Source organism: Spermophilus citellus, assembly GCF_964194105.1.
Source record: "Spermophilus citellus genome assembly, chromosome: 9".
NCBI lineage: Eukaryota > Metazoa > Chordata > Mammalia > Rodentia > Sciuridae > Spermophilus > Spermophilus citellus.
The window spans coordinates 25675430-25695871 of record NC_138191.1 but is presented as its reverse complement, the minus strand read 5'-3'; the positions used below and the strand labels follow the sequence as shown (position 1 = coordinate 25695871).

Sequence of the window (20442 nt, the reverse complement as noted above, 5' to 3'; positions counted from 1 at the left end):
CTTGTTTACACAATTAATGTGACGTTTTTTCCCATCCTTTCACCCTCAGCCTGTGGATGTCTTTCCCCATGAAATGAATCTGCCAGTCTGCATATTCTGATTGATGAGTTCAGGCTGTTAATATTCAAGTTTATTACTGAGATATGATCTGGGTTCCCACTCATTTTGGCTTATATCTGCTTACTAATGTGACTTAGTTTCTAGTTTGGTTGACTGTGTATTTAGTGTAGATCCTCCCTTTCCTGTTTTGTTTTCAATTCATCCTCATGAAATATTTTGTTGAGAATGTTGTGTGGTGTGGGCATTCTAGTTGTAAATTATTTAGTTTTTGTTTATCATGGGGAACATATATGTGGCAGGGCTCTGAATGACACTCGTTGATGTACATCTCCCAGCAAGGTGCCTTATGGCCCTCAGGACCCTCGAAGTGGAAGCTGCTGTCTGTGTTCACACACATGCCTGCGTGCTCACAAGGATTGCTGTTGGCATCAAGACACAAGCACCTGTGACCAGGACCCACGCACCAGCCAGAATTTCCACACATGCAGACAGCAGAGGAGCATCTGCTACTTACACCAGCCCCAGAACTTTGGTAAGCTTGCTTTCTGCTTTTTAATTTGTTCAAATATATTCTTCATTTGTTCTGATCAGTTACACATGACAGTGGAATGCGCTTTGACACATCCCAAATCAGTGAAGTGTAATTTCTCCTTCATCTGGTTGTCCATGAAGTAGATTTACAAAACTCATGTAATCATGTGGGCCCATGCATTAGTAATGGCCAAATCATTCTACCATTGTTTCTTTTTCTTTTTTTGTAAATATTTATTTTTTGGTTATAGTTGGACACAATATCTTTATTTATTTATTTATGTGTGGTTCTTAGCATCGAACCCAGGGCTTCGCACATGTGAGGCGAGTGCTCTACCACTGTGCCACAACCCCAGCCCCTCTACCATCATTTCTAACCCCATAGTGTCTTTTATTCAATTTTTTTAAAGCTGTGTTTTTCTTTCTTTGTATTCAGGTATTGAACTTTTAATTAATCATTCACATATACTGTTGTAACACCAACGTATTGAAAAGGTAAACTGCAGCTTTAACAAAGCATGCTTTGAACAAAAAAAATCCAAGTAACTTTTTATTGTTGCATTTCTAAGTTATAATGACTGATGATATGCTTTGGAAGCTCCAGACACTAAAAACAATACAAGGCTGTGGTATATTCTTTGTTTCTAATTGTGTATTACTCTTACTTTTTATGTAAAAGCTTAATATTTTGTTACTATTTTGTTTATTAAATTGGCCTCCATTGTAAAGACAAATTTAATGTTAAGTGGTGTAGTTTGAAGTAAAGGTTTAATAACCATATAAGTAATAATTATCAGTTTTATTCAAAATATTTTTATGTTAAGTTGTTTGTTTTTGATTTGGGAGTACATGCTTTAAGTGCATAGTGGGTAAATTTTCAGGCATATCCAATTTACTTGCCTTTAAGACTTCTTCTACTTTAATACTTAATTTAGAAATGTCATTTAAAATGGTTCTTAAAGATCAAATGCACTCATACTAGAAAAAAATAAAAAGTCCCAGATTCTGTTAGTTGAGTGCCATACTCTGAGACCGACTGGTCCCATTATTAGAAACTCTAGGTTTGAATATAGGACTCCTCACTTTACTAGCTGTGACAAGAGGGATTTAAATTATCTGGATCTTGATTGTTAATTTGGTAAACTCAACTTTCAACTACCTGTTCTACTTATTTTATAAGACTTTTGTGAGAATGAAATGAAAATAAAATATATGCAAACTTAAATGCACTCATTATTTTGGTAGCTGTGATATTTTAAGAATCCTCCTATGTATTTGTTGCTAAGAGTATCAATTAGCTGATGTTCAACAGTGATCATCAGTATCAGAGAGTGTGTTTGTGAACATTTCATTTTCACTGTAAAGATTTCTTTAAATCAATAGATACTGTAGAAGATGATGTGCCTAATAAATACAGGAGTTAAATTTGAGTTTCTAAGACTTTACAACTAAGTCTGTAAGTGCTACAGTACTTAGAAATAAAAGTTTAATTGAATTTGGGTAAACAAAATTTAAGCCTTTTTCCAACCTCAGAGAACAATCTTTAAAAATATTAGCAGTCCTCCGGCAACATAGAGGTCTCTTATTAAAGGAATAAAAAATAAGGTTGACAATAAAATTTTCAAAATTACTAAGTCTACTAATTTTCTGATTATTATGAACATTGACTACATATGCTTTTTTGTAATTGACATATGCTATTGTTTTAATTAAATAACATGTACAGAATTAATTCTAATTAAATCTTAGAGAATTAAATCTAATTAAATCTCTTATTCTCAAAATTATGATTTTTTCATGTTAAATTTTCTAATTGAACTTCTGATTTTAATACCTTTTTTTTCTTGGTTCCATAGCCTTTAAAGGAATTAACTGTTGGATTCTGATAATAGAGTTTTGATATTGAAATAGATAACATGTGTACCTGTTGTAGAAAATGGAGAAGTAAAAGTGCATGTACTTAAAGAGTAATTGGAGGTTACATTGCTATGTTCCATATTTCATCAGACTTTATCTGTTTTGGAATTTGATTTTTCACTCACATGCAAAGGAAGTTTATTCCTCAAAAACTTTTTAACAAAAATGGGTTGACTTTGACTTGACATCATGATAAAGGGCAATACTTCCCATATTTCTTAGAATACAGACATCTTGTGTTTATCAGGAAACCAATGTGGATCTAAAGTGAAGGTATCTATGTTTTAGAGTTATCTATGGTATAGGTCTGAAATGAGACTAAACGTTGTAGTAGAAGAAAAATGCTGGAAAAATTGTGTATCTTATCAAAAGGAAAAGCCTAGGCAAATTATAGTAGAAGATTTGTAGTAGAGAGATTCTCCTTGCCCATAAGGACTCTAATAATTATCTGTCTGGTATCATTGAACCATTGCTTTCTTGAAACCATGCAAGTTAAAGGAAGACTAATAAATGATTGGCACCATTGGCACTTTCAGCTAGAATTATGTCATACAAATTGCTACTTGAAATTGAAGACTCTTAGATGGGGCCTAGATTTACAGTAGTTTTTTTTTTTTTTACTTTCACGTTCTTTTTTTGTATTTTTTAAATTTTAATTTGTTATATATGGCAGCAGAATGCATTATGACTCATATTCCACATATAGAGCACAAATTTTCATACCTATGGTTGTACACAAAGTATAGAGTCACACCATTTGTGTCTTCATACATGTACTTATGATAATGATGTCCACCTCATTCCACAGTCTTTATGTTTGTCCTCTTCTTGAGAATATTAATTACATGACGGCAAATGCAGAAGAAAAATTGGCTATGTTTTCTTAAGCTTTCAAAGACTACTGTTTCTCTGTCAAGTTTTGAGGATATATATTTTTAGTTGCTAAATATCTACAACAATGCAAGTATTATTGTTTGGGAGAAAAGAATAAATAAAATAGATGACCTTTCCATATGTAATTTCAAATTAATGAAATTTCCATCTCTCCCTTTTTTCCTCCATTCATTCTTATTCTCCGTATTATGTCTATTTTACCTACATAGCAAAGTAACCTACAGTAGGAAAGAAGAAAAAAATCCTTTATTAATTACATATCAAGTAAAACAAAAAGCTTGGGTAATTTTTTCAAGAGAATTGTCAAGTTGTTTGTACATGTATACCCTGCTTTATATTCTGTACTCCATTTTCTGTATTTAATAATGATTGGAAATTGAAAGAGAAGGTACCACGGAGCTTTATTGTTTTCTTGCTATGGAAATAATTTGAAGTCAATGAAATATAGAATACGGGATCAAAAATTATGCTAACTCAAAAAAAGAAAAAAAACATTTGTTCATATTTTGGATAAATTAATCAGGTATTTATTCCAAATTATATGTTGAATATTTTTGTTGCATTTAGCCATGCAGTTTATACATTTTATATTACTAAATTTTTTCCCCAAGAAAATTAGCAATACTTTGGGATTTGAGCTTTCCTTAGTATAATATTGAAAAGCTAAAAAAGCCAGTGATACCTGTGTATCTAATTGTTTATTTATTTTTATTATTTATTGATTTCTTCATTTTTGTCTAAGGATTAAAATTAAATGAGCCAACCATGACTGGCAGCACACAGGCCAGCAGCATCACCGACAAGAATGAGCTCACATCCATCAACATAAATGATTCAATAGTTGAACACTTACAAAAATTAGCATAAAGACTATTTTGTCTTCATCTTATCATCATAATATTAGATGTCACTAGCTACTATTGGCTATTTGTCTTTTATCTATTCCCTTGACTTCTGTGTTTTGTTGAAATGATATTCTTTTGGACATTCCTTTTTTAAGTTTCTCAACATCCAGAATTGCTATGTATTTGGAAGTTTTCTTTGATCTAAAGAACACAGAGATGTAGTTTGGTAGTCCAGTAGGTAGAGAATCTATAAATACTCAGCTCACCCACGAGAGATTCAGGGCAATATTCTTGTGTTAAGCTTAAAAAGGGAGCCCGGTGGATACTGTTGCTGGATTGATCGCCAGGGATTTATTGAAGGTTAATCTGTCTTTGTCTAGGAGGAGAGCTTGATATTGAGTGCGACGGGCATTTGACATCCAGTGATTTGTGGCATCCCTCCATAGAGCTTCCACTGTATGAGGGGCAGTCACAGTTAGAGTCTGCCCTAGGGTAAGCTTGTCTGTTTCCTTCACCAGAAGTGCAGTAGCCGCTATGGCTCATAAACAAGGGGGCCATCCTGATGCTACTGGATCCAGCTTTTTGAAATGTAGGCAGTTGGCCTTTTCCATGGCCCTAGATTTTGGGTAAGAACCCCCTTTGCAATGCCCTTTCTCTGATGAATATACAGATGGAAGGGCTTACAGATATCAGGGAGGGTTAGGGTTGGAGCCTGTACCAGGGCCTTTTTTAGATTTTTAAAGGCTAATTCATTTTCTTCAGTCCAAACTACAGGTGAGTTACCCCCTGTAGTTGCAGTTTATAAAGGTTTGACAATCTCAGCAAATTCAGGTATCCAAAGGCAGTAATACCCAACTGCCCCCAGGAATTCCCTAACTTTCCTTTTAGTAGTTGGGATTGGGATCTTCATTATGGCCTCTATGCGGGCTTGGGATAGCAGCCTTTTCCCTTCCCTCAGTTCATATCCTAGATAAGTAACTCGAGGAGAACAGATTTGTGCTTTCTTTTTGGAGTCTCGGTACCCCAATTGAGCCAAGGTTCTCAGTAAACCCTGGATGGCCCTTAAACAGTCCCTTTCATCCCTTGCTGCTAGTAAAAGATCATCCACATATTGGAGCAAGTTTATCTCGGGGTACTCACTGCGGAAGAGGCTCAAATCTTTGTTGAGTGCTTCATCAAGGATGGTGGGGGAGTTCTTAAATCCTTGAGGTAGTCAAGTCCAGGTTAGTTGTCCTGATATCCCCTGTTCTGGGTCAGTCCATTCAAATGCAAAGATGGGCTGACTCAGTTTTGACAATGGAATGGAGAAAAATGCATCTTTCAGATCTAATGCAGTGTAGACTCTATGTTCCTGTGGCAACATACTAAGCAAGGTATAAGGGTTTGCAATGGTTGGGTGTATGGTTTCTACCCATTTGTTTACTTCTCTTAAGTCCTGTACCAGTCTGTAATCATGAGTTTCAGGCTTTTGGACTGGCAGCAAAGGGGTGTTTCAGGCTGGCATCTAATTAGAATTCCCTCTTCTAGGAGATGTCTGATCTGAGTTTTGATGCCTTCTCTGGCTTCAGAGCTTATGGGGTATTGTCTAACCAAATGGGTATAGCCCCAGAGGTTAGTTGAACTATGACTGGTGGCACATGTTTAGCTAACCCCGGAGGGTTATCCTCAGCCCAAACTGTAGGAATTTCTTGGATTAATATTTTTTTCCATTTTCCCTCTGAAGCTTGGATAGGATTTTGAGAGAGCAGATATTCCTCACTTAATGGGCATGTTATAGTTAGGGCTCTTGTAGGACTCCCCAATTGTAGTGTAGGCATCTCCCCTGAAAATGATCTAGTTGCCTGAAGTTTGCTTAGAAGGTCCCGCCCCAGCAATGGGAAAGGGCATTCAGGGATAACAATGAAAGAGTGAGTCACCGCTCCTTGTTCTACATCAACAATCCGATCTGTGGTCCATCTATAATTTTTAATTTCTCCTGTTGCCCCTTGTACTTCCATAGTTTCATTAGTGAGAGGTCCTAGGGGCTTCTGTAACACCGAATATAAAGCCCCTGTATCCACTAAGAAATTTGCAGGTTGGCTCCCAATTGTGAAGGTTACCATTGGCTCTCAGGAGCCTAGTTTGAAAGAGCCATAGTCCCCCTATTCTTCTAAAGTTAGAGCTGATTTTGGCTGAGGGGCTCCAGTCTGCAGCTGGAGAAAGTCTTTTCGATTTTGTTGGGGGCATTGATTTTTCCAGTGTCCATATTCCCGGCAATAAGCACACTGATCTATTCGGAGGGGAGTTTATCTTTTGCCTCTGCCATGTGCAGCCTGCATCTGTCTGGAATTGAAAACTTCGGGAGACCTTAGTGCAGCTACTGTAGCCCGATTTACTTTCCTTATCAGTAGATCTTCCCGGCTGCCTCTGTTTTCAAACACCTTTGGGCTATCTCCAATAATTCTGACCTGTTCTTCCCAGCAAAGCCATCTGTCTTTTGAATCTTTTTAGGGATGTCTGGGGCTGACTGAGCTACAAAAGCCAGGTTAATCGCCTTCAGATTTGTCGGGTCCTCAGGGTCTATAGGAGTATATAGACAGAATGCCTCTAGGAGCCATTCGAGAAACGCTTAAGGTGATTCTTCTGGGTTTTGTTTCACCTCTGCTACTTTAGAAAGATTGGTGGGCTTACGAGCTGCCCTCCTCAGACCCTCTAATAGAGCCTGGTGGTAATCACTGAGTGCTCTCCTACCTTCAGCCGTTCCATGATCCCAGTCTGGTTTCTTTTAGGTAAAGCCAAGTTGATTACTTCTGTTTTCTCATCTTTCGTAAGAGAGTTTATTCCAGGCAGGCTTTAGCTGCTTCTGCCAGGATTGGCTTCCTTTCCTCCGTAGTGAAAAGGGTATGGAGAATCTGTTGGCAGTCATCCCAGGTGGGGAGATGATTAAAAAAGACAGAATCAACCAGGGAAATCAGGGAACTCCGATCCACGCTAAATGGGGGATTCTGGTTTTTCCAGTTGTAGAGATCCCTTGTGGAAAACTATATATAAGGACCTTCTGGAACCTGATGGAGAGGAAGGACAGGGGTGGGAGTCACCTCTTCCTCTGGGATAGAAATAGAAACAGTGCCTGAGGGTCTGCCTGGGGAATGGATTGAGTCAGACCTTCCATAAGTGCGACCCTGTTGGGTATGGGGAGGGGTAGGACAGAGGCTAGCTTCAGAATTTCCAACAGTCTGATATTGCAGTCTCGTCCTGCAGTTTGATCTCACTGGGGCCTCCAAAAATGTTAGACCACGATGCAAGAAAAGACCAATGACTCCAATTAAAATCAAATTAAAGCAAGCTTATTACTTCGAATGGCTGGGCTTCCTTTCCCATCAAAATCATGGGAGACAAGGACAGCAGCGAAGCTTCCTTGCAGCCCAGTTTATAGCCCAAAAAGTTACACAAAGGGGGGGGGGGGTTACAGATAAGAAAACATTGAGGAGCATAACAGAAGTTTACATTTTTGATGGCCCTGACATCAAAATTTATGAAGGTTGTTAGAGTCTCAGAGAGGGTTGTTATCTGGCCAGGGAAGGTCAGGATTCATGAGGCATCACTAAGGTTTAGGAAAGGGTTATTATCTGGTCAGGGAAAACTGGGCATGGGTGAGTTCAAGGCCCGGCAGGCATTCCAAACAGCTTTCCAACATCAACTTATGGCCAGGCTGTACAGAAATCCTAATATTTTTACACAAAAATATTATTATTTTTTTAGATAATTAGGCTAGGTATATCAATTGTTTAAAAAGAGCCATGGGGGCTGGGGATGTGGCTCAAGTGGTAGCGCACTCGCCTGGCATGCGTGCGGCCCAGGTTCGATCCTCAGCACCACATACACACAAAGATGTTGTGTCCGCCGATAACTACAAAAAATAAAATATTTTAAAAAAAGAGCCATGACCAACACTGTTGCCTGAGAACATAATATGTACACTCCAGATGAAGCTTAGAGCTAGCTATATAACCACTGTGGCACCTGGAGAGGCTATAAAAGGCCTTGTATGTAAAATCAAAGATGCACAGGAATGTGAAAGTCATCCCTGAGAATATATGTATGAGGCCAAACATCAGAGCTTCTGTAACATCATGTCCTTCCTATGTATATGTCAGTGTTGTCCAAGGGCAAGGGCATAACACCAAAGTGAGTCACCTGTAGAGTCCTACCTGCTCATGAGCACAAGGTCAATATCAACCAGTGCTGTGATACATATTCATGAATTAAACATCCTCTGGTAATGTTGGTTTACAAAATTTCTCTTGAGATCAATGTGCTAACTTCAGTATTACAATGACCTCAGACAAAATATTATAGGAGGTTGTGTGCCACATCTCCAAAGAACCCCACTAACCCTTTTAGAAAGATACAGATGTAAAACACCAAGAATCATTATCTAAATCTAGTTTCATAGAAGTCATAAGAGTATCAGATAACTGCCTGAGAATGTGGAAATTGTCAATGGTGAAATGTAAATCATATTTGAATCAACTCATTATCCCTGAAAGTAGGTAAATATCATTTTTGTTGATGAAAAACAATCTAGGGCATGAATTTCTAACTTGTGCATATATTCTAAATAATAACTACGCTAAGAGATTTAATCACTTCCTATACGCCAAATACTTTGCATAATGTTATACTACATCTCATTTAAACCTCTCAAAGTCATATCAGCAGTTCCTATTGCCATTTATAAATTATATATAGAAAACAATCAGAGAGGCTACATAACTGCCCAAAATTACTTGGCAAGAGAAGGGCAGAGCTGGAATTGGAATCCTTGTTTGCATAACCTTGATTGACATCCCTTTTTAAAAATGAAGGTAGATTTTTCTTTCCAAGTTGGAAAATCGTCTATGTTATACTATTTATGCTTATGTCAAAATTATTACAAAGTGTGTGTAGGGACTACAAATGTCCAGTGAATGAAGACACTTAAATGGCTTAATTATTTCATACCTATAGTCACTCTCCTTGCTATTATTTCTAAAGTAAGATCTTATCAGTTCTTAAACTTGACTAAGCAAAGGAAGGGATAAACATTAATGGCAACACTGTAGTTCTTATCCAGAGGAGGGCATATGCAATTTTTAATTTCTTCATTTCTTAGAATTTTCCAATGTTTTACAGATTCTGCCTTATGTGAAGGTGAGGGAAGATGTGGAAAGTCTTTATTTCATAATGAACTATTGCATCCACAAGAATAGAATCTTTTCCACTGAGAAATTATGTTCTGTGTCAGTTATTTGCATCACCTGCATTGCTAGATGGTATCATATATGACACCACATCTACATTCATAGCAGTTGAATTTAAGAAATTTGTAAATAGGATTTTATCTGATGTATACATACAAAAGGAATTTTCACTGTACCATTTTTATTTGCTATTTATTGCAACCTAAGACTTTTCAGTTTACTGAAGGAAATGTACCACAGCACCTCTTGTGGAACATTTATTTATATTTTAGGGGAGTACAGGAAATTTCAGGGCAGTGGTTGTGGGATTTAAGACCTTTCACTCTGGAACCAGTCTGCCAAAGCCACATCAATCATGATTGACAGTTATTTGTCTCTGTGGGCCATTTAGTAGCCTACATGAAGTCACTTAGTGGTCTAAATTTAATTCCAGCTTGAAAAGGAGAACAATAATGGAATGCACCTGTTAACTAAGAGTGAATTTCTCCTGTGGACATAGTAAAGTTTACCTTTGGAATTTTAGTTTTAAATGACTTAACGGTTTTTAAAAGAGAAAGATGTTTTATTCAGTAATCAAATATGGTGAATAAAGCAAATTTTATTTCAGTGTGTACACAGGGTAATCCTCTTACTAATAATATGCACTTAGAAGTGAATATTGTGTGTCTGCCTTGATTCTCCATATTTGTCTTATTGAACTTTGTTAAGATGAACTATGTTATAGTATTTATTATCAAGTGACTAAGAAAAAGTTGAATACAAACGTACATGATTTCTACTTTATTTTATATGATTTCAGGGTCTACTGTTTGGTAGATCTTATAATTTATTGGTAAAAATTAGAAGAACAATCTCTGGGAATTCTTCAGATACTTTATCAAGCATTTTTTCTCAATATAAATTATAAAGTATGTCCTGGCAGCTTGTGGCTATTCCCCTCAAGTTGACATTAGTCATGGTGGTGACAAGGCCTCTCCATGTGTAGTTCTTGTGCATTATAGTGATTGATTGATACCTTCATTAAGCAACTTGGAACACCTTCCTAGAAATACTCCAGATCCCAGAGGAAATAAGTGGGGAAAAAAGGAAAAACTAGTGTCAGCAAATGAATACTTAATAAGTACCTAGCTCAGTGGTGGGTAATAATAAGTGCTCTTTGGTTATTAAATAGAAATTGTTGTACAACATTTTTAAGATAGTTTTAAAGACTTATAGATAGTCTTTTTAAGATTAATAATCTCCTACTTGGAACCATTTCAAGCATTTTCTACAACAGGCATTTTAAAATGTGATATGAACAAAGAATGAATGTACCATTGATTACTTCTTCTGCACTTCTGCTGAGTGCCTATTCCCAGCCTAGGAAAGGGGCTTTTCACTAGGTTGTCATTTATACTGGATGTTGTTGATAGTCATAAACTGAGATAATGGTGTCTCATGGTTCATGACTCTCAGATAAATAATGGTTCAAACAGTAGTCAGTGCCCTAGGGTTGTGTCTGCTCTTAATGCACAATCCCTGATAGTGGAGATATAGTGCCAATCACAAAATCTTCAATGATTCAGAGGAAGCCTGTTTTTTTTATTAGTTTCATTTTCTAAGACCCTTTTATCAAAAGTGTATACTGACCCTGATTGACCCATTTGCCCCAGTCAGGTAAGAGAGTCCCATGATTGTTGGTTGGACTTCTTTATATAACTCAAAACAATTTTCTGACTAGGTCATGTTAAGCAATGGCAAATTATCATAAAGACATAACTATAATCAGCATCTTTGACAGCTGATTTGCTACAGAAAGTTCCATTTGCAGAGGAGAAATTGTTCAAGACTATCACATGCACAAATTTCCTAGAAGAATACAGTTTGATTACAGAGAATATGAATGTTCTTTAATCTTTTTGAAGTGAATACTTCTGATTGACACTATAATGTGGTTTTAGCTCTTTGAATTTTGTTGTTGTTAAGAAAGTATATTTACTCATTGATGGATGAAATACTCCATATATTTATATTCAGTATAAATTGTTGATTGTATTATTTAGTTGTGTAATTTCTTTTTTTCAATTTTTTTTTTTTACAGCTGTGTTTTTCTTTCTTTATAATCAGGTATTGAATTGTTCAGTAATCATTCACACATTCTATTGTAAAACCAACTTATTGGAAAGGTAATCTGCAGTTTTAACAAAGCATACTTTGAACAAACAAAATCCAAATAACTTTTTTGTATTTATAAATAATAATGAATATATGCCTGGGAAGCTCCAAGCCCTGTTAGGATCTGTATGATCCATCCATTCCTCCTACTCAGCCTAATGAATCTGAAATTTCTCTTAGGGAAGAGCTAGCAGGTGACAAATCTGCCTTGAGCATGCTTTTCAAAGAGGCAGTTTCTACCCTGCTGGTGCTAGTTGGAAACTGTTCAGTCTTTCAGGAATATAGTTGAGCATTGATAGCTAATATTCCCCATCCTGTTTGACCAAGGAATTTCAATGCTGGGATTTGTCATTAATAAATTTTCAGAGTTCATCTCAAGGTAATTTGTGACCTAAGAAAATTGGAATTAAGACAAATGTGCATCATGCACACAAAGAATATGATGGTGTAACTTTATTAGTGTGAAGGAATTTAAATTGTGTGTAGCAAGTTATTTAACAATATAATAAAATGGATGTTCAAATAATAAGTAGTGATACTTGGTGTGTAGATAGTGATAAAATTTTTGTTTCTAAATTATAACTTAGTTTGTAAGTATTAAAAAAAGATGAAAAAATATAATTTTAATTGCAAAATGTCTTCAGGTTGGGATTATATTTTTTCTTAAATCTGTATATATGACCCTTCAGATTTTTCAAATTTATGTATTTCCCCAATTTTAACTTTCAAAAACTTACATTTAGCTTATTTCAGAAAGCAGTTCAATGCTCAAGACTTCAATCTTCATCATAATTTTAAATAAACAGGATAATAACAAATATACTGTGGTGATTTTTTACATTACAAAATGAAAATTACATTTTTCACAAAATAGTTCTACAAATGGATTTTTTAAATTTTTAAAAATATTTAAATTTTAGGTGTAGATGGACACAACACCATGCCTTTTACTTTTATGTGGTGCTGAGGATCGAACCCGGGTCCCGTCCATGCCAGGCGAGCACTCAACTGCTGAGCCACAGTCCTAGCCCCGATTTTTAAAATTTTTGACAGGTAGTTTTTTTTAAAATCCATTGAAAATTTGTCACTGTTGTGGTAGATATAAGTTATATTTTTCTAAATTATTGATGCTTTTTGAAGAATAAATTCAGACTTTTTATGGCATTCTTTTGACTTACTTTTTCCAAGAAAAGAGGCTTAAATACATTAGTTTGTCTTCTGTTTTCCCCTGTTTATAATTATCCATATATATGCCCAAAACATGTTTAAGAAAATTATTCTGTTACCAGGAGGTAAATTAAAAAAGATTTGGAAAACTACTCTATGTCTGTTGAATTCCTACATCTTTCAGTAATTAATTCAAATATTACCTTTTTAAGAAGGTTTCTGTGGTCTTCTCAGCTGGACATCATCTCCCTCCATTATGTGCACGCTCTCTCAGAGAGGACAACTTTAGACTTTATATCTTGCATCTTTTATATCTTAGCATATTTGCTATGTTTTAATTAACATTATGATCTTTATTTGAATACTGTTTTCAGGATATAATATATGTTTTTCTGTATCCCTTTAAATATTATTCTGAGGTCTTAAATATGGTATGTAATAATATTGTTGATTGATTCTCTGGAATATCTGGGCATTTTTATTGTTTCTGTTTACTCTTTATTCTGTCATTTACTCTTTATTTGAGTCTGAATGCCTCTAATATTTACATTGGAAATTTAGGACCACCAAATCTGGGATAAGGCTGGAATTTATTGTCTGTTAATTTTATATGCTCCACAAAATATTTCGTCTAAAGTACACTTTAGAGATGCCTTTAATTCATAGTTAATATATTCTATTTGGATTCAAGGATAAAAATCTCCCTTGAGTAAAAATGAAAAGGTTCTTTCATTCTAAACACATTCTCTATGATTTTACAGAGGATTCACCATCTCTGCTGATATTTTCAGAATATAAACCTTAATCTTTAAAATTAGTTCTCATATGGCAGCTACTTAAACTTATTTTGTGTTCTTAAACATAACACAATCAGATCTTTGCTAAGTCTTAAGGACGAAAATATATCTATTCTCTATTAGATATAAATAGATTTTTTTCTGATTGACTGTATTTTAGGGGGCTGAAACCCTGTTAACCTTTTGGGTACAGCAAGCCCTTAGAAAATGATCTTATTTTAATGAAATAAAATTTAAAAATCAGTTCCTTAGCTATAATAGTAGCTGCATTTCAAAAACCATGCATGATTATTAGATACTTTCTTGATAGTACAGATACAGAATATTCACATCATCCCTGAAAATTCCTTGAGGCAACAGTAGTTTACAGCTTCTCTGTTTTGGTGGCTTTCATATGGACAATTTAGCTCATCCAACCTTCTGAATTAAAAATAAGCTGTTTTACTGAAAAAAAAAATCATATTTCCCTTGTCATTTGTTTTGTAGTTGCAGCATTTGACTCTTACTCCCATTTTTCTGTCAGAATGTAATCATTTTCCTAAGGCCTAACAGCCCCAGTTTTCCTCTTTATCACTGCTTTTCAATAATTTGATTCTGATGTATCTCATATGGTTTTCTATGTATTTATTCTTCTTGTATTTATTCATTGAGCTTCTAGGAGTATCATTTTTGTCATAGTTAGAAGTTTTTTGCATTCTGTTCCTGAATATTTTTGTGTTAGTTTCTCTGGGACTCTAGAGACATTTTAAATAACTTGATATTCTTCACTGATCTGTGAGGCTGTTTGCTTTTCATTTACAGTTTGGTTATTCTGTATTGGAACAGCTTCAGATTTTCTTCCCTGTTCTGCAAAGCTTTATCACCTGTGTTGTCTATCCAGTGATTTTTTTTAAAAAAAATGTTTATATATTTAAATTTTTCTTTTTAAAAATTCCACTTGATTCATTTGTGTATCTTTCATTTTCCTCTTGTCATATTTTTCAAATGCCTCAGATGACTAGGAGATTTCGATCATATGCTGGAGATGGTGTGTTTCCTGTTGCTATTTTTAAAAAGAAATATCATGCTTTTCTCTGATAGTCATTTTGATTTCTTCAGTTTTATCATCTGGTTTTCATGTTTTACCAGGATTGGCCTAGGTATCATGTATCCCCATTAACTAAGGTCCACTTCTTCTGATGATAAATTTGATGCTCTCAGGAATCAGTTTGGACTCTTCACTTTTGCTCATAGACCCACTGTGGATCTTGTGATTAATAGTTCACCACTTTCCAATAGCTTTTTAAGCAGACACATGCAATTTTCCTCATTGTGTGCATGTCATAGAGATGAGCATTGACTCAAGGGACACCCTGAAGCAGATTTCTGGAGTTCCTTTCCTCCATAGCTCTTTTCTCTCCTGAAAACTGCCTCACAGGGCTGAGTCTATAGCTCAGTTAGTAGAGTGCTTACCTAACATGCACAAGGCCCTGGGTTCAATCCTCAGTAACACACACACACACACACACACACATACACACTCCATCACAAAATCCTGCCTTCTTAGACACTCTGAGCTCTGTTCTTCAGCTCCTCAACTCAGGTCACTGTCTGTATTTGCAAAACCTCCCCCCGCCCCTCTTTATTTTCTGTGATCTAAAATATGCTTTCTAGGCAGAAAGCTGGCGCTACCCTAGGACTTAATTTGTATTCTCTTAGATGACTTGGCTTTGTACTGCTTGTAGTTTAATGTCTGAAAAACAGTTGCTTCATCTGTGTTTGCCTGGGTTTTCTAGTTGTTTGAGTCAGGTGGATTAGTTTAGTCCCTGTCATTTTATCATGACTGAAAGTGGAAGTCCTTCCTCAACTAATTGAAAATTCATGTAATACGTTCGTATTGATTCAATGTACAAGCCAATCAGTAGACTAATAATCAAGTATTTGCACAATAGTAACAGACTTGAGGCTTGATTTTCAGAGAATGTTTAATAACCACAGAATTAATAATTAACAGTTTTATTCAAAACATTTTTAGGTTGTATGCTTTTGATTTGGGAGTACCTGGATTAAATGCATAGTGGATAAGTTTTTAGGCATATCCAATTTACACAACACCACAAAAAATCATTCATTCTCCTCAGTGCTGACAGAAACTGGCTAGTGAGTCTTTGTGAGAGAGATTAGATGCATATAGACTTTAGGGTACCTAGTAGTCATTGATTACAATTACACAATCTACAGTTGGGAGGTCACCAGGGAGTCATACTCATATGGTAAAAGGATCCTGTCAAAGGTCACATGTTGACATTTAAAGTGAGAACTCTAAAGTACCAATGTACCTTCTTAATAAATCTGAATGAGGATCACTGTCTAATCCAGAACACAGGGCTGTGTAAACCATGGGTCCAATATAATCTAACATTTCTTGTGTTTACATTTTAACCCTATGTCGCTTTCCAGGAAATAAAATGTCAACCATAAAATATATTTAGTCTAGAAAATAACTATGATATTTAAAAAATATTTATCAAATATCAGGAAAAAGAAAGTAATATGATATCCATGGATTATCTTACTGACTTTGACCTCTACTGGTAAGAAATGGAACCTGACACTAGGTGACACAGCTAACATTTTTATATACACATATTTTGATTTTTTTTGTTGTTGTTGTTTCACTTGATTCTTGGATCATTTCTCTTGAGGATTACAATAGCTCAAACTCCAAAATTTCAAAAAATTATTATCTTTTCTTTCTTTAGTCCTAGCTTGATTAGTTTAAAAGAAGCCATTTAAATGTAGCTATATTGATACAATACAAGGCTGTAGAATACTTTTTGTTTCTAATGGTGTCTTACTCTTAATTTTTATGTAAATGGCTTAATATTTTGTTTAGTAAATAGGCCTTCATTATAGACAAACATAATGTTGAGGGGTGTAGTTTGACGTAAAGCTTTAATAACCACAGAAATAATAATTAACAGTTTTATTCAAAACATTTTTAGGTTGTATGCTTTTGATTTGGGAGTACCTGGATTAAATGCATAGTGGATAAGTTTTTAGGCATATCCAATTTACATGCTTTTAAGACTTCTTTTACCTTAATGCTTAATTTAGAAATGTCATTCAAAATGGTTCTTAAAGATCACATGCACTTATTAATTTGTTAGCTGTTGTATTTTAATAATCTTCATATAAATATGTCTTCATTGCTGATTAAGTATATCAATTAGCTAATGTTCAACAGTGATCATCAGTGTCAGAGAGTGTGTTTGTCAACATTTCATTTTTAACATAAGGATTTTTTTAAATCAGTAGGTACTGTAGAAGACGTCTGGCAGAATATATGTGCTTAATAAATATAGGAGTTAAATGAGCTTTTAAGACCTTAAAACTAAAACTGTAAGTTGTACAGTACTTTGAAATAGAAGTTTAATTGAGTTTGATTAAACACAATTAAGCCTTCTCCCAAGCTCAGAAAACAATCTTTAAAAATATTAGCAGTCCTCAGGCAACATAGAGGCCTCTTATTTAAGGAATAAAAAGTGAGGTTGAGAATAAAATGTCAACAGTTACCAAGTCTGTTAATCTGCTGATTATTAAGAACACTGACTACATATGCTTCTTTGTAATTGACATATGCTATTGGTTTAATTAAATAACATGTATAGAATTAATTCTAATTAAATCTCTTATTTTCAAAATTATTCTTTTTATGTTAAACTTTCAAATTGAACTTCTGATTTTAATACCTTTTATTTTTTGCTTCCAGAGCCTTTAATATAATTAACTGTTGGATTCTGATAATAGGTTTTGATATTGAAATAGATAACATGTATACCTGTTTTAGAAAATGGAGAAATAAAAATGCATGTTCTCAAGGAGTAATTGGAGGTTACATTGCTATGTTACATATTTCATCATATTTTATCTGTTATGGAAGTTGTTTTTCATTCACACAAAAAGGCAGTTTATTTCTGAAATTCTTGTAGCAAATATGGGCTAAATTTGCTTTGGCATCCTGATAAAGGGCAATACCTCCCATATTTCTTAGGATACAAGAGCTCTTGTGTTTATCAGTAAATCAATGTGGATCTAAAGTGGAGATATCTAAGTTATAGACTGAAGTGGCTCTGAAATGAGACTAAAAGTTGTGGTAGAAGAAAAATGCTGGATAAATTGTGTACTCTTACCAGAAGGAAATGCCTAGGCAAATTATAGTAGAAGATTTGTAGTAGAGATATTCTCCTTGCCCATAAGGACTATAATAATTATCTGTCTGTGTATCACTGAACCTTTCCTTTAGCCCTTAAATTTATACAAAAAGGAAACTCTTTGTAAACATGCAAGTTAAAGGAAGAGTGTAATAAAAGATTGGCACCATTGACACTTTCAGGTAGGATTATGTCATACAAATTTCTACTTGAAAACAAAGACCTTTAAGTGGAGCCTAACCTTACAGTAGTATTTTCTTTTTTTTTATACTTTCACATTCTTTAAAAAATATTTTTAAATTTTAATTTTTTATATGACAGCAGAATTCATTATGATTCATATTCTACATATACAGAGCACATTTTTCATTTCTCTGATTGTATAGAAAGAAAAGTCACACCATTCAGGTCTTCATACATGTACTTAGGGTAATGATGTCCATCTTATTCCACCATCTTTATGTTTGACCACCTCTTCATAATATTAATTACATGATAGCAAATGTAGAAGAAAAACTGGCTATGTTTTCTCAAGCTTGGAAAGATTGTACTGTTTCTTGCAAGTTCTGAGGATATATATTTTTAGTTGGTAAATATCTACAACAATGGAAGTATTATTACTTGTTTGGAAGAAAAAAATAAATAGATGACAATTTCCACATGTAATTTCAAATTAATGAAATTTCTTTCTCTTCCTCTTTTCCTCCATTCTTTCTTATTCTCTATGTTATGTCTATTTTACCTACATAGCAATGTATCCTACAGTAGGAAAGAAGAAAAAAATCCTGTATTAATTTACATATCAAAGTAAAACCAAAAGCTTGGGTAATTTTTCAAGTGAATTGACAAGTTGTTTGTACATGTACATCTTGCTTTGTATTCTATTCTCCATTTTCTGCATTTGATAATGATTGGAAATTGCAAAAGAAGGTACACAGAGCTTTATTGTTTTCTACCTATGAAAACAATTTAAAGTCAATTAAATATAGAATTAAATATAGAATAAGTGATCAAAGAATGGGCTAACTGAAAAAGAAAAAAATGGTCATTTTTCGGAAATAAATTTTGGATAAGTGAATCAGTTATCAACTTATATGTTGAGTATTTTTGTTACATTGAGCCATGCAATGTATACCTTTTATATTACTAAATTTGTGATTTGAGCTTTCCTAAGTATAATATAGAAAAGCTAAAAATGCCAGTGATACCTGTGTATTTACTTGTTTCCTTTATGACTGTGTTCTTTTGTTTCTTTGTTTAAGGATTAAAACTAAGTGAGCTAACCATGACTGGCAACACACAGGCTAGTAGCATCACCAACAATAATGACCTCAGGTCCATCAATTCCGGTGTTTTCATTGGCAATTTAAACTCAGCCATTGTCAAGAAATTTTACATTGAAGCCATTTTTTTTCAAAAAGTTGGATGCTCAGTTCACAGAGGTTATGCTTTTGTACAGTACATGAGGAGTGTGCAGCATGCAAGAGCTGAAGTGGCTGGGGAAAATGCCAGGATCATCCAGGGTCAACCGCTCAGTAAGCCATGTTCACTTTCAGATTGCACAGTAGGTTTTCTCTGCACACATCTTCATATAGTGTCCTCTTTGAAAACCCAGAACCACCATAATATCTTTTTTTTTAACCAATCATGTTGCTTGAATATATATAGTTATGTTGTTTTCTTGTTCTCATTGTTTTGCATGTAGGTATCATATTTTCTGTGCAAACTTATAAACTCTATATCAAGGCTCCTTTGAAATATGTGTTACTTCTACCAATCTTAGCAGAACCAGGCAAATAATAAATTTGCATTACATGTAACATTATTTTCCTTAAAATGGTATTTTCCAGGAAACTATAGACTAAGTAAAATAACTTTTCATATTATAATATTTGCTCCGAGTAGCTATTTTTTTTTAATCTCCAGTTTTTATTTTTGGGAAGGAAGAAGTAGAATATAGTAAAAGGAAGCAAACTTTGTAGAACTGGAAAAGGCATGTTGTAACTCATTCATTTCTATATATATAGAAATCTTATATATCACAAGTGCTCAATCATGTACAATAATCAGATATGTGCCTAATGTCCAAGGAATAAAGTTGTATTTTTTCAGAGAGAATAATATAGTCTGAAGTCAAATTGCAAGACAGGAGAAAATATTTCATAAATAATGTATGAGAAAGAATAAAAATTAGATAATCCTTAGATGTTTTCCCCATATGGAAAAATACAATCAATATATCAGTGAGTCCCAAACATCTCTTGCTGTCCAGATTCACATCTCAAACTGATTATTACACAACATGTACTCTTGATATCCAACAGGCATGTCAGAACAAAATTCTCAATTTTCCACACCCCACCCTGTTTTACCCCAAACTTCTCTCTCATTATATTTGGGATCCCTTTTACTTCACTGTTCTTATAAAATCTTCACTTTCAACCCTGATTCTTCACTTCCCCCTGCATTCCAAACACAATCCATCATCAAGTTTGTTTGCCAATATATCTCTAGTCACCTTCTAAGTCTGCATTGCAGGCCAGCTCATGCAGGCCTTCATCTTACATCAGTGGACAACTGGGAGAATCTCCTAGCTTTTCTCTTTCCATTCATACCATGTGTCTTTTAAAAACATCAATTAGATTATGCTGTGTACCTACAA

At 34.5% G+C, this 20442-nt stretch overlaps 1 protein-coding gene across 1 annotated transcript in view; it reads left to right on the top strand.

Annotated features, from left to right (window-relative positions):
• LOC308655718 (uncharacterized protein) overlaps positions 1–20442 on the top strand; it is a 52966-nt gene that overhangs the window by 19124 nt on the left and 13400 nt on the right. The window contains exons 8-9 of the mRNA XM_081305899.1: positions 418–592; positions 4628–4739. Of these exons, the coding sequence (XP_081162025.1) occupies positions 418–592; positions 4628–4739 (287 nt within the window). The remainder of the gene's footprint in view (positions 1–417; positions 593–4627; positions 4740–20442) is intronic.